Raw genomic sequence first — 13821 nt, forward strand, 5'->3', positions numbered from 1 at the left:
ATAGGAAAAAAATCAATATTCACCTCCTGAAAGAGATAATAAAATGGACATTAGAGCCAAGTTTCAAAGATCCCAAGTTAAATAGAAAATACTAGAAGTGACAAGAAAATTGCAATGTAAATACTGTGGAGCTGCAGTCAATATAACACAAGAATAGAAGTTTCTACATTAAAAGGCCATAGGGCTGGGCACATTATATTTCACAGAGTAAGGGAGCCGGGATTGTAACCAAAAATAACTCACTCAGCAAAACTGAGTATAATCCTGAATGAAAGAAATAGGATATTTAATGAAATAGAAGACATTCAGGCATTTATGAGTAAAAGAGTAGAACCCAGTGGAAAACTGGACATGAAAGATCCAGGAAAAACATAAGATAAACATTAAAGATCCATTATAAGGCACTTGACAAGGTCAACTTTTTACTTTTTACATGTGAAAATGTTATCAGTACCTTTAATAATGCCATCATTCCTTGGGTAGTTTGAAAGAAAAGTTTAATCTGAATTGAGTACGATGGGTTGATTCTAAAAAATAAAGTTGGCTAGGTACAGGTAAAATGAAGAAGTTATTACACACTAATAACTCCTGAAAGGAAGAAATGAGACAGAGGAAGCAGATGGGAGTGGATGGCTGGTCATGCTGCAACTTTATTCCCATGGAATTAACAGAAAAAAATAAAATATCTAAAAATCATCTTGTTTTAGACAAAGAAATTCAACTGACCACAAATGAGTTTCCTAAGATTTAAGCAACAGACCAGAAGGATTTGCAGGGGAATTCCATTCAACCAAACTTTTAAAGGTCAGGTAATTCAGGTATTAAATAAATGGTTTGGAAAAATGGGTAAAGAAGGGGAACTACCAAACTCCTTTCATGAAACAATATATGATATTAATAGTCAAATCTGGAAGAATAAAAAAGAACATTGTATAGCAATTTCATTAATGTCTGTGGATGCCAAATGCAAAGATTCAGCATTGTGACCAACTGGGATTTATACCAGGAAGGCAGGAATGGTTTTACCTAAGGAAAATTATACACATGATCTGTTACATCAATAACAAAAATCATGACTATATCAGTAACTGAAGAACAAGTTTTTGATCAAAGAGAAAGTTCATTTCTATTAGGAACATTTGAAACTATAGGGGAAATGGATTTTCCTCAAATTGGCAAAAAAGAAAACCCTATTTACCTACAGCTGTCAGCAAGAGTTACTTATAATTTAGAGAAATTAACAGCTTTACTAGTAATATCCAATGTTCAATGAGAAGGGCCATTGTCAACAATATTATTCAATATTGTATTTAAAATCCTAGAATATCAATAAGAAAGGAAAAAGAAATAGAAGGAATGTAACTAGGCAATGAAATAATAAAAATATCTCTTTGAAGATGATATATTGCAATCTATGGAAAATCCCGAAGACTCAATTAAAAAATTAGTTGTAATAATTGTATTAGCAAAGTGGCAGAGTATAATGTTAAACTCATACAAAGGATCGGTATTCCTTTATATCACCAAAAAAGTAAGAGATACCCTAATTAAAATAAATCTAGACCATGAGAACTGCATCTGTGACCTTGAAGCCCAATGTGGCCCTATGGTCCTCAAATGTGGCCTTTTCACTGATCCAAACTTCACAGAACAAATCCCTTTAATAAAAGGATTTATAATATAAAATTTGGATGCAGTTAAAAGATCATACCCAAGGATCTAGAAGACTATAGGTTCTCTACCCCTGCTTCAGACAGTACAAAATTCCTGGGGGTACACCTGCCAGAACAAACTCAGGAAATACATGAACAGAAATAGAAAACAAACATTTTATACAGATAAAAGCTGAGTTAAATAATTGGAATGATATTAATTGTTCATGGGTATGCAAAATCAATATTAAAAAAATGACAGTTTTACCTAAACTAATTCATAACTTCAGTTCCATCCCAGTCAAATTACCAAAATTTTATTTTACTCAGTTGGAAAAAATAATAAAAATAAAATAATAAAATAATAATAATAATAAAAAATAAAAAAGCTCGTTTGGAAAAACAAGGTCAAGAATATGAAAGGAAGTAAGGAAAAATAATGTGAAAGAAAGAAATTTGGTAGAACCTGATCTTCAACTCTAGTACTGACTTAAGAATAGAAGAGCAGAACAATGAAACAGAATAGACGTACAGTTTAGATAGAGTAGCAAATAAATAAAGTTATTTGAGAAGTGGAAAGACATGATTTTGGAGTAAGAATTCATTATTTGGGGAAAATTGTTGGGAACGCTGCAAGTATCGCAGAAATTGGGCAATGACAATATTTTAGAGTTTATCAAGATAAGGTCAAAATGGATACGTGATCTAAACTTAAAGATATAAGGAAATTTGAAGATCATGGAACATGTTACCTATCAGACAGACTTATTGGACAGGTGAACAATTTATGAATAAACGAGACCTGGAAGAGAATGAGGTATGATCTGCATCATTTTGGTTACATTAAATTAAAAATGTTTTGTAAAGTTCTCATCTCAAATATACAAAGATCTTGGTACAGTCTATAAGGTTATAAGTCATTCCTTAATTGATAAATGAACAAGGCATTTGGACAGGCAGTTTTCTAATGGATAAATCCAAATAATTTATAGTCATATAAAAAAATACTCTAAATCAGTATTGAGTAGAGAAATGCAAATTAAAGGAATCTCAGCATATCATTTCACACCTGTGAGATTGGCTAAAATGATTAAAAGGGACACTGACAAATGTTGGAGAGGATTTGGAAAATTTGGAATATTAAATTTTGGTGGAATTGTGAACCCTAACCATTTTGCAGAGCAATCTGGAATTATGCCCAAAATATGATTAAATAGCCTATATCCTGTGACCCAGCAATACCTCTACTGGGTCTGTATTTCCATAGATGATTAGGGAAAAAGTTAAAGAACCTATATATTCTCAAATATTTATAGCAGTTCTTTTTGTCTTGGCAGTGAACTGGATACCCTTCAGTTGGGGAATGACTGACCAAGTTGTAGTAGATATTTGTGATGAAGTAATACTGTGCTACAAGAAATGATAACCTTGATGATTTTAGAAGAAACATGGAAAGACTTAAACAAAATATTGAAGTATCAAGAGAATGTTATATACAGTAACAGTAAAATATTTTTTAACAACTTTGGATGAATAAGCCATTTGGATTATTATAAACACCTCCAAAATACAAAGGACATATGAAGGAAGATGGGGTCTGCCTCTAGAGAAAGAGCTGATGAATAGAAGTATGTTGGAATGATTTTACATATGGTTTATCTCTGATGGTAGCCGTCTCCAGTTGTTTTTATCTCTCTGCACCCTGGACCCAGATGGCGCTAGAGGAGAATGTTAGGCTGGTTAGATTGGCAGCCTTCCACCTCTTAAATCCCATTCAGCTGCAAGGCCTGGCGTCATCTTTCTGATGTCATGGTCCTCTTCCAGAACAGTAGATAACCCATAACCACACAACCTTAAACACAATTCACTCTGGCTCTCATTTATTGACCAATGATATGTCCCTGCCCAAGGACCACTTTTTTTTAATGGGGGTGGGGAGGTCGACTGATGACTGAGAGTGAATGTAAATAGCAGTTGTTTCTCAGGCCAGTGACTTGAAGGTCTTCCTATCAAGGTTTGATTTTTTTTTTTTAATTCACACAGCCTTCAGGGTATCATAAACGTGCTTTGGATCGTTACAGTCAGCATAAAACTAACTTCCATCTGCTTTATTGAGCCAAGAATGCTGAATCTCTCTAAGCTTTGCTTGCCTTTAGCTTTTGCTGCAGTTAAATACAACTTTCTTAGAGATGGATGAAGTAGCATACTGATAGTCCTATCAAGTTCTCATTTTTTATTTTAGTACCTTCTGAATTTCCCCATCATTCTCATCAAAACTAATTTTGATTTTTACTTGTGTTCTGGCCAAGATGAGTTAATATGGTATTGTACAATAAATCTGAAAGCTAGCCACTCCTTTCCTGCTGGAATGTTATAAACTATGTTTTGGCTCAGCCTTCTCTCCAAGTTAGCAACAAAATGTTCTCCTATGGATAGTCACTCTGAGCTGTTGCCATTAAGTGTTCTGATAGTGACCTTGTCTTGGGGCTGCTGCATTTGTTGAATGTGAATGTTTAGGCTCTGATGGATCCAGCACTCAGTGGTGCACATCACCCTTGTCACTTTCACATCCTGTCTGTTTCTTCTCCTAAACTGACATAGTCTATGTAACGCCCATGTTTGCTCCAAGAGTACATCCATGAAATTCTGTTGCATTTTTGTTGGTGATGGGGTCATGAGCTGTTACCATCTTCAGTAACCATTGCTATTATATTTATTTATTCCTGTGTATCTTTTTCCTTTTCACGTGTTTGATTTTTTGTTTTCTTCAGTTGTAGAGACCAGTTTTGAAGCAAATGAAATAACTAGAAAGCTGGGAATTTTTTTGGAAGAGCATGACCAGCAAAGATTCATGAGTGATGGTCCAAGGGCCTTCAGTTGGAGTGACATTCAAGACTTTATTCTCAAAGTAGGTAAAATTCCAAAGAGTGACTGCAAATTTGAAATTGCAAAGAAATTCAGACAGTCTTCCATGCTGCATCACTGTGTTCCAGATAGTGATTATAGCAAATGCCTTACAGAAGAGGGAAAGCTTTTTCAGTCCCATGGGAAGGGAATCTGCAGTAGAGTGAAACTTTGTGGATATAGTCAATGTGGAAAGATTTTCGCACAGAAGGACCATCTTGCTCCACATCAAAAAATCCACACTGGTGAGAAACCTTATAGATGTAATCAGTGTGGAAAGACTTTCACACAGAACTCCTTACTTCTTGCACATCAGAGAATCCACACTGGAGAGAAGCCTTATGAATGTAATCAGTGTGGAAAGACTTTCACACAGAAGGGCCATCTTGCTACCCATCAAAAAATCCACACTGGAGAGAAACCTTATCGATGTAATCATTGTGGAAAAGCTTTCACACGGAACTGCTTGCTTATTGCACATCAGAGAATTCACAGTGGAGAGAAGCCTTATCAATGTAATCATTGTGGGAAGGCTTTCACACAGAACTCCTTACTTGTTACACATCAGAGAATTCACACTGGAGAGAAGCCTTTTGAATGTAATCAATGTGGAAAGACTTTTACACAGAAGGGCCATCTTGCTAAACATCAAAAAATCCATACTGGAGAGAAAGAGAAACCTTATAGATGTAATCATTGTGGAAAGGCTTTCACTCAGAGTTTCAGTCTTACCCAACATCAGAGAGTCCACACTGGAGAGAAACCTTATAGATGTAGTCATTGTGGAAAGGCTTTCTCACAGAGTTACAATCTGGCTGCACATGAGAAAATCCACACTGGAGAGAAACCTTATAGATGTGATCAATGTGGAACAGCTTTCCTATGTAGGTCCTATCTCAGTAGGCATCAGAAAATCCACACTGGAGAGAAACCCTTTAAATGTAATCAATGTGGAAAGGCTTTCACACAGAATTCCCAACTTTCTAAACATCAGAGAATCCATACTGGAGAGAAACCTTTTGAATGTAATCTATGTGGAAAGACTTTCACACAGAGATCTACTCTTGCTGGGCATCACAGAATCCATACTGGAGAGAAGCCTTTTAGATGTAATCAATGTGGAAAGGCTTTCACACAGACTTACAGTCTTGCTGCACACCAGAAAATCCACACTGGAGAGAAACCTTATGTATGTAATCAATGTGGAATGGCTTTCCCATATAACTCCTATCTCAGTAGACATCAGAGAGTCCATACTGGAGAGAAATCTTTCAAATGTAATCTGTGTGCAAAGACTTTTACACAGAGGTCTACTCTTACTGGACATCTAAGAATCCACACTGGAGAGAAGCCTTATGAGTGTAATCAATGTGGGAAGGCTTTCACAGTGAGCTCCCATCTCACTGCACATCAGAGAATCCACACTGGAGAGAAGCCTTATGGATGTAACCAGTGTGGAAAGGCTTTCACGCAGAGCTTCAGTCTTGCTAAACATCAGAGAATTCACACTCAGGAGAAACCCTAGGAACTTCATTCATCATATATTATGGCAGGGTATAGTTATTATGTTTATGTGACAATAATGTTCAACAGTATTGGTTCAAATTCATTCAATACTCCTCAACTTTTCCATTCATTCAATATAGTCATCGGAGGCAAAATTCTCCACATGCATATATGTTCTTAATTCTATTGGATAGGTTTTCAAACTCCTCCTTGGTCTAGTCTGTAGGTAGGCTAGAGGAAGCAGGGAGTACCTCTGGCCACTGCATGTGGACTTCAGAGTAAAGCTTGGCAATAAGAAATCAAAGCTTTAATCCACTGAGTAGGTAGAAGGGAGCAACTACCATGGGAAATATTGGGTAGGCAAGCTGGTAGAATGTTGGATAAGATGGACAATCAGCACAAATTCGTATATTTTGGAGTCTTACATGAATACAGTGAACACGAATTTACACCCAGTGAATAGTTAGTTTAAAAATGTAACTTTACTATATGTTAATTATTAACAGATAAAATTTCATGATTTTCTCAATGATGGCAGATGAAACTCTCACTTCTTCTTTAAAGCTTAACGCATACATTTCTTTACTTTGACTGGGACAGGTGGTAGTGCCTTAAACTGCAGCCACACAGAGTCTCTGAACACTGTGAGCAGGGCTGAAGTGATCTTTGCACAGGTTAAGTAAGAAGGCCAAAGGAATCTCATAGAGACCTCTTGAGAGGATTTTATGCTGCTTTTCTCTCCACAGTTCCTTATTTATCATTATTTGTTTCTCCATTAAAACAAAATGTATCTCATTATTTTAAAAAAAATTTGTCACATTCCATAGTTGATTCATTTAAGATCTAACAATATTCAGATCAAAAATAACCTGTCTTACCATCTTTTTTTAAAGTTATAAGACAAGAGAAAAACAGATCCATGCATTTTCAAAAGGCATTACAGGGAAAATCAGTCATCCTATCTCCCTTGGCATTTTAGTAATCACATCTAATGCCATCAAAACCCCATATTTAGTATGGAGCAAGTACAGTCAAATAAAGAGGTTGCAGTAGTTCATTTCTACTGTATGTACCACATACCAGGCTTTTCTCCTAAACAATTTGTGAGGGTTGCCTGCATTTGCCTCCCCCCTATCTCTAGGAGCCATGCCACCTCCTCTCACAAGGGCTTAAACTTGGCGCTGCAGTTCACCCTAGAAGATGCTATTGCTGGCCTTGCTGTTGGCACTTGGTCCAGATTGTCTCCAGCAAAACCAGCTTTGCACAGTGCCCCTCAGGTTGTCTTCCCTTCCATGGTTGGGCACCCCAGACAATGTGGTGTGATGGTGGGTATGGGTCAGAAAGACGGCTCTGTGAGGGATGATGCCCAGAGCAAGAGATATTCTGACCCTGAAGTAGCCAGTTGAACATGGAATTGTCACTCCATGGTTCTTTCTCCTGATGTGGACAATTTTTCCGTTGAGTCTTTTGGGATTCTCTTGGATCATTGCGTTGCTGAGAACAGAAAAGTGTAATAAAGTTGGTCATCACACAATGTTGTTTTTACTGTGTACCATGTTCCCCTGGTTCTGCACACTTCATTAAGCATCAGTTCATTGAAGTCTCTCCAGGTTTTTCTGAAGTCTATCTGCTTATCATTTCTTAGGGAATAATACTGTTGCATTACATTTCTGTACCACAACTTGTTCAGCCATTCCCCAAGGGATGGACTCCCCTCTAAAATAAAGGCAATCCTCGCCCTCCTGGACTTAATCTTGCAATGGGGAGTGGTGGAGAGGGACAGGCTCAATGGAGAAAAAAGTTACTGGAATGGGCAGTGGGGCATTAGGGCACAGATTGACACTCATCATCCAGGTCCTGGAGCAGAGTGGGTGTTGATCTTGGTTATTGTTAGCTGAATTGGAAAGGAGAGGGAAAGCTTGGGGATGAAAAGGAAGGCAAAAGAAGGAATATATACGTATATACATACGTACATGACATATACATATATATGTATAGAGAGAGACACATATGCATATATGCACACTATGAGAACCATACTATAAAAGGAACAATATTTGCTGTGAAATCCGGAAAGCTCTCATTTTATTTTGGCTAATTCTTTTACATTTTTTATTTCAGTGTTAAATTGTATTTTAGGTCCAAACACCAGAACACAAGTATGGCCTAGAAAAAATAACCAAGAACATAAACTTAAATATTGGAATATTAAATATAAAGTTAAAAAGCATGTCGTGCATAACAGCATAAGAGAGATTTGAAGTTATGTAAAAAATTTCATTTCGAGAAAATCTATGACAAACCTTGTTTTGTTGAAAATTGTTCATCTTTGTTTCCTTATAAGTTCTTTTGTTCTCTGCTGTGCACTTTTTAAATTTTTTTTAAAATTTTGTTCTTTCCCCAACCTCCCAGGAGCCTGTAATAAAGTTTAGATATGTTTAAAGCTGTAGATATATATATATGCATATATAGAGATATGCTTCCCAAAACATACTCTGCTCCTGTTCTTTGCTTTTTATTTGTGCGTATCTTTTGTTTCCTATCCCTCCTGCCTCCTCTGCTTTACTTCTACCCACAACCTTGTCCTCCTAATACTTCCTTCCCCCTCCTCGGATCCCTCCCCTATACTCCCACTCATATAAATGTAAATATCCTTCTATACCCCTTTTTAACTATTCCCTTCCCCTTTATAGATCCCTCCCTTGTCCTCTCCCTCCTCCTTATGGCCCTGTCATTTTATTTCTTCTGAATTTAGAAGACTTTTATACTCTTCCATATATATATACATATATGTGTATATATGTGTGTGTGTATACACATATATATGTACTATTCCCTCTTAAACCCATTCCCAATGAGAATAGGTTCCCAGAACTGTCAGCCCTCCTCACCCATCCAATTCCTCTGTATCAATTCTTCCTCTTTCACCTCATTTGTTTAAAATAATTATTCTTTTTAGCTATTCCTAAATGGTTTTACCCCATTTTTAATTATCTCCATCTGTCCTTTGTTAGCCCTAAGGTGCTATTTTAACTCTTATGGAGGGAAATCTTGAGAGCTTGGAATTTTCTGACCTACTGTGCCATCTTCTCCAATTATTTTACGTTCTTAGTGAATGGGTCCCTTGCAAATGGAGAGCACATTTGTTTCAGACAACTGGTCAGATTAAATGCCCTAATTTCAATTCAAATTTCCCACCTTCCTCCCATTGGCCAGCATTGCAGTCAGTGCTCACTAAATCCCACCCCTTGATTACATCGTCTCTTATACTTCTTTATATTTTTAGTCTATTTGTCTGAATCAGATAGAGAAATAGAGAGGAATTTTCATTTCCTTAGAGAAGTGACAAAAGCTATGAGTTTGAAGACATCAATGAAAAAGGTGGGTTTAGGGTCCTTATTCCTATCCTTTGTGAATTAGATCTGGTCTGGCAGTTGTCTCTCCTCTTCTCTTCATAGTGTGAATGTAAATACTAAATAGTAACTGTTCTTCTTTTACCCAGGAACCCTGAGGGTCTTCTACTAGTTTAAAGAAGAAGTTTATTAAAAGGGGCCATCCCTAGAGTAACTACTTAAAGAGGTCTCTTCATTGAATGGGTGTGTCTCACTCCAAGTGAGAATCTGAGAAGACTTTATCCTAAAATGGCCAGGGTCCCACATTGCATCCTGGGCCATCTCCAGTCATCCTGATGAATATCAGGCCACTGGACCCAGATGGCTCTTGTTAGAGAGAAACCTGACACACAAGGTATCAAGAAAAATTTATTAAAAATGGAGATCAGAAAAGGGAAGGCTTTCTACTTTCATTCATCTGAAGGAATGGTTAGCTTCTAGCGTGGCCACTGGAAGAACTACAACAGGTCAGGATGAGGCAGGACCCTTACAGAATTCTGAACTTTGGATTTCCCTCCATACCAGCCCCTGACCATGTGACTTCATGTTCTCCTCTGATAGGCTTTTTCTCAAACAACTTAATGAGCATGCACAGCAGTTTTCTGACCTTCATGTCACTGTACTAGGTCACACACACACCCCCATTAAAGTGTGGGAATAAAACTTCCTGTTTTCCCACAAACTCTCCTTTTCTCTTTATTAAAATATTTGTTTCCATGCCTAAATCCAAACAATACCTCCTTACTGTCTTTCTCCTATGAATTCTTCCCTTCATCTATCTTCCTTTTATATGAATATGGGAAGGAAGCAAAGTTGACCAATGCATTGATAAAGTACAAGGGGGCAGTCCCCTTTTTATAAGTACAGATACAGAAATTCAAAGGAAAAGGTAAATTAATGATCTGTCCATTTAGAGGTTCCATCTCATACAGCAGATCTGGGGAGGAACATCATCTGATGTAGTTTTCTGGTCTGGATGCTCCTTCAAGCAGTCTTCACTTCAGCATCGTAGAAATCCAGATGTCCACTCTCCTACACAACTGACCTTAATACAATTTTAGATTACCATTCCTATCACTCTTAGAAAATTAAAATTGGGACTTTGGTCAATTGCCATGTTTAAGAAATTCACATTAGAACCCAGTTTTCACATTTTATATTAATTCATTATTCATTTTCCCCATCAGGAGGATGAGATTTCACTAAGGAGTCAGTAACAGGCTTCAGTATTTACATAAATATAATAATCATTTTTTAACAGTACGTATCACATCATAAAACAATTCCAACTTCTGATTAAGAGTAGGGAGAGTGCAGGGAAGCAACATCTCCCTAACTTTATATCAATTTCAGACAAGAGTAGATTGTCAACCGGCATTCAGCCAGGCTTAAAGTGTGCCAGATGTTGGGGAAATTGAGGCAGGAGAGTCCTACCTCAGCCCAGGCTGAACAGCTGCTCTTCCAGCCTTCCCATGAGATCACCTTTTTGCAGTTCATACCACCATCTCACAGGTTTACTGGTGTCATGGATCAGTGCCTCAGACCACCTCTTTTGCTATCCACACCTGAAGTTAGACTCAGAAGAACAGTCAGTTAATAGTCCCATAAAATCTTAAAATTGCAAATTCCAATAATTAGTTTCACATATGTCTATTTCACATTGGCTAAGGAACATCTTTTGAAGAAAGTCTTAAGTGACTTACATGCTTTTCTGTACATGCTCTAGTTCCTGATTAAATAGCAATCATAAGTTATTTCTCTAATAGATTTATATCTGTTTCCCAAACTGCTCTGTCCCTTTCTATCCCTGCTTAATCTAAAAGAATGAGCTACACATATGATAAGTTCAAACATTAACTTCAACTTATGTTCATGAAATGAATTCAAATCAAAACAAACATTTAACTTTTTCGTCAATGTCAAATATTACCAGAGGCTATCTGCCTTTAAGAAACTTAGACTGAAATTCTTTTCCTCAAACTAAAGATGCCTTTGATTTAGTCTCAGTAATTAATTCAGTCAATTGTTTTTACCCAATTGGTCTTTGTAACATGTAAAAACCTTATTCCAGGTTGGGACATTTGTCCATTACCCCAAAAGAGTTTTAGTCCCATTTGTCTAAAAGGGCCCTGGAAAACCTCACCTTGTCCCATGTGAACTGGCTCTCTACAGGCCCATAAACTTTCCCTTTCACTATGCCCAAATCTGTTCTACTTCCCACTCTTAATCCAACCAATCCAAATCTCCAGGTTACTGGTCACTCCCATCAAAACCATTCCTGGAACCCCCAGACCACCTAGGATCACCCAAGACTCCCTCCTCAGAGTCCCTCTGTAGGTAACATACATCTTCTATTAGTATTACAAATGCTCAGATTCCCTAAAAGTCCACCCAGTATTGAGAAATCTCAACAACATTTGACTCTCTTTGGTTGGTAGAAGGCTTGGGTTGAATTCATTTGAGCAGGATCCAGCAAGTTACTGTCTTTGAGTCCTCAGCAATTCCATACCATTACAGTTAACTTTACATTCTGATCTTGTTCTATGGAACAATGATTCAACATCACATTTATACTTTGGTTTCCTTTTCTTTATCTAATCATTCCCATAACATTCAGAAAAATGTTCTATTTCAGGGAGTTTATCTTTCACAAGAGCATACCAGAGTACCCATTTACCCAATTAATTGAAAACAGCAAGATTCCACTACTTGCATTGTGCTTACATTTTAAACTATCTGCTATGGTTATAGAACCATGCCATGTAGACAAAAAGCAAGGACCAAATCAGATATCATCTCCACTTTATAACCAGGCTCAGAAATAATCAAAGGGAAAAACATTCCTTTTCAGAGGAACACAATGGGGAAACTGAGTCAGAAGGATCTGACTGTAGCAGTCACATTCCTCTCTGAGTAATAGAACATAATTTGTAATGGTCCCAGAGGCTTTGTATTTGATGGCAGGTTTTGCTAATCAAGAATATTACCTAGACTTACATCTTAGATCTTAATTTTGTCCTAAAAGCCAATCACTGGAGATCATTTCTATACATTTTTAAATTCTCACCAAAACAAGTTCTTTATACAATCTTATCAGCTGCTGGGGCTTTACTTTTTAACTAGCCTGAGGACTGCTTCTTTTCACACATACACACACAGTGTACCAGCTTTTAGGTTTTAGCATTATAAACAGCAAACTTACAATTTCCATAAGTGATAACCAAATTGTTTTAGCTGTGAACACAAACAATAAATTTCAGGTGACATCAATTGCATTTTCATATCATACTAAATTTTTTGACAGAATGATGGGCTGTCTTACCAATGCAGACAGCGACTGGCTGGTTTCTCCATCCTGACCCATCCACCTTCACCCTCTACCCATGACTGTGGCTATGTGCTGAACCTAGATACTTCCAGGCTGTAGCTGCTGTCTCTTCAGTAGAGTCAGGATAATAGCTTCTACTCACTGGTCTTGAAAAAGGGCAGTTTTCCTTTTCTCCCTGAGTAATTTCCCTAATTTTGTTTTTTGAAAATCTACTTGCTTTTGAAATGCAATTCTTAGGTCTTCTAACAAGCACATTGTCATATGATCTCCCTTTCCCTTATGCTCACTCTTCTGATAATCCTATCCTGGGTCACTAGTAGGAACAGTAACTGCTCCTGAGGGATATTTTGGGATCACTGCTAGCCAAACGATTCCCAAACTTATGAGTTTATCACGCCAAGAAAGCTTCCCTCAGTAGTAGAGTCTTCTGAGTATCTCCCCAGTTTTTCTCTAACCTGAATAAGGTCTGAGATGGAGAACAGAATATACACTCTAATTGTGCCACTAGAAGCAGGTACTTTCCTCAGGGGAAGAAGCCCAGAAGGCCCTGTGAGGATGGGATTTTGGTTAGAGATAGGAAGTCCCACTTCTTGTGAGAGAGGGGCTGGGGAATGCTGTCTGAACTGGATTAGGCTACAAGGCTAGGGGATTTGGCTGGCAGGGGGAAAGATCAGCTGACACCTGAGGAGAGGAAGGGGTCAGTGGGGGTGATACCCAGAGACTGCTGGGGGGAGTGGGGCCTGAGGCCTAAGCAAAGTTGCCTCAGGGAGAGGGGCTGCAGAGTGTTGCACTTCAGCAAGATCCATTGCTGAGGCTGGGGAAGAGGGAGAAAGCTAAAACCTTGAGGGCCATAAGAAGGGGATCATCAAAAATGTCTGCTTGATCCCCATTTCACCTTTTGAGGGGAAGTTCTAGCTACAAGCATCTCACAATTTTTCCTGAGAACAGGGTCCTGAGAGAGCTTAACAAAGGCCATCATATAGGAAACTTCTATCCATTTTCCTTTCAAGCACACGATGTAATTCTAACTATAAGTGTA

The 13821-nt window shown here is 37.7% G+C and overlaps 1 protein-coding gene across 1 annotated transcript in view; it reads left to right on the forward strand.

The window, feature by feature from the left end:
- Nucleotides 1-13821, forward strand: part of LOC140508351 (uncharacterized) — a 60497-nt gene that overhangs the window by 17830 nt on the left and 28846 nt on the right. Inside the window, exon 4 of the mRNA XM_072616197.1 lies at nt 4424-6076. Within this exon, the coding sequence (XP_072472298.1) occupies nt 4424-6076 (1653 nt within the window). The remainder of the gene's footprint in view (nt 1-4423; nt 6077-13821) is intronic.

This window comes from Notamacropus eugenii, chromosome 5 (assembly GCF_028372415.1).
Source record: "Notamacropus eugenii isolate mMacEug1 chromosome 5, mMacEug1.pri_v2, whole genome shotgun sequence".
In the NCBI taxonomy this organism is placed as follows: domain Eukaryota; kingdom Metazoa; phylum Chordata; class Mammalia; order Diprotodontia; family Macropodidae; genus Notamacropus; species Notamacropus eugenii.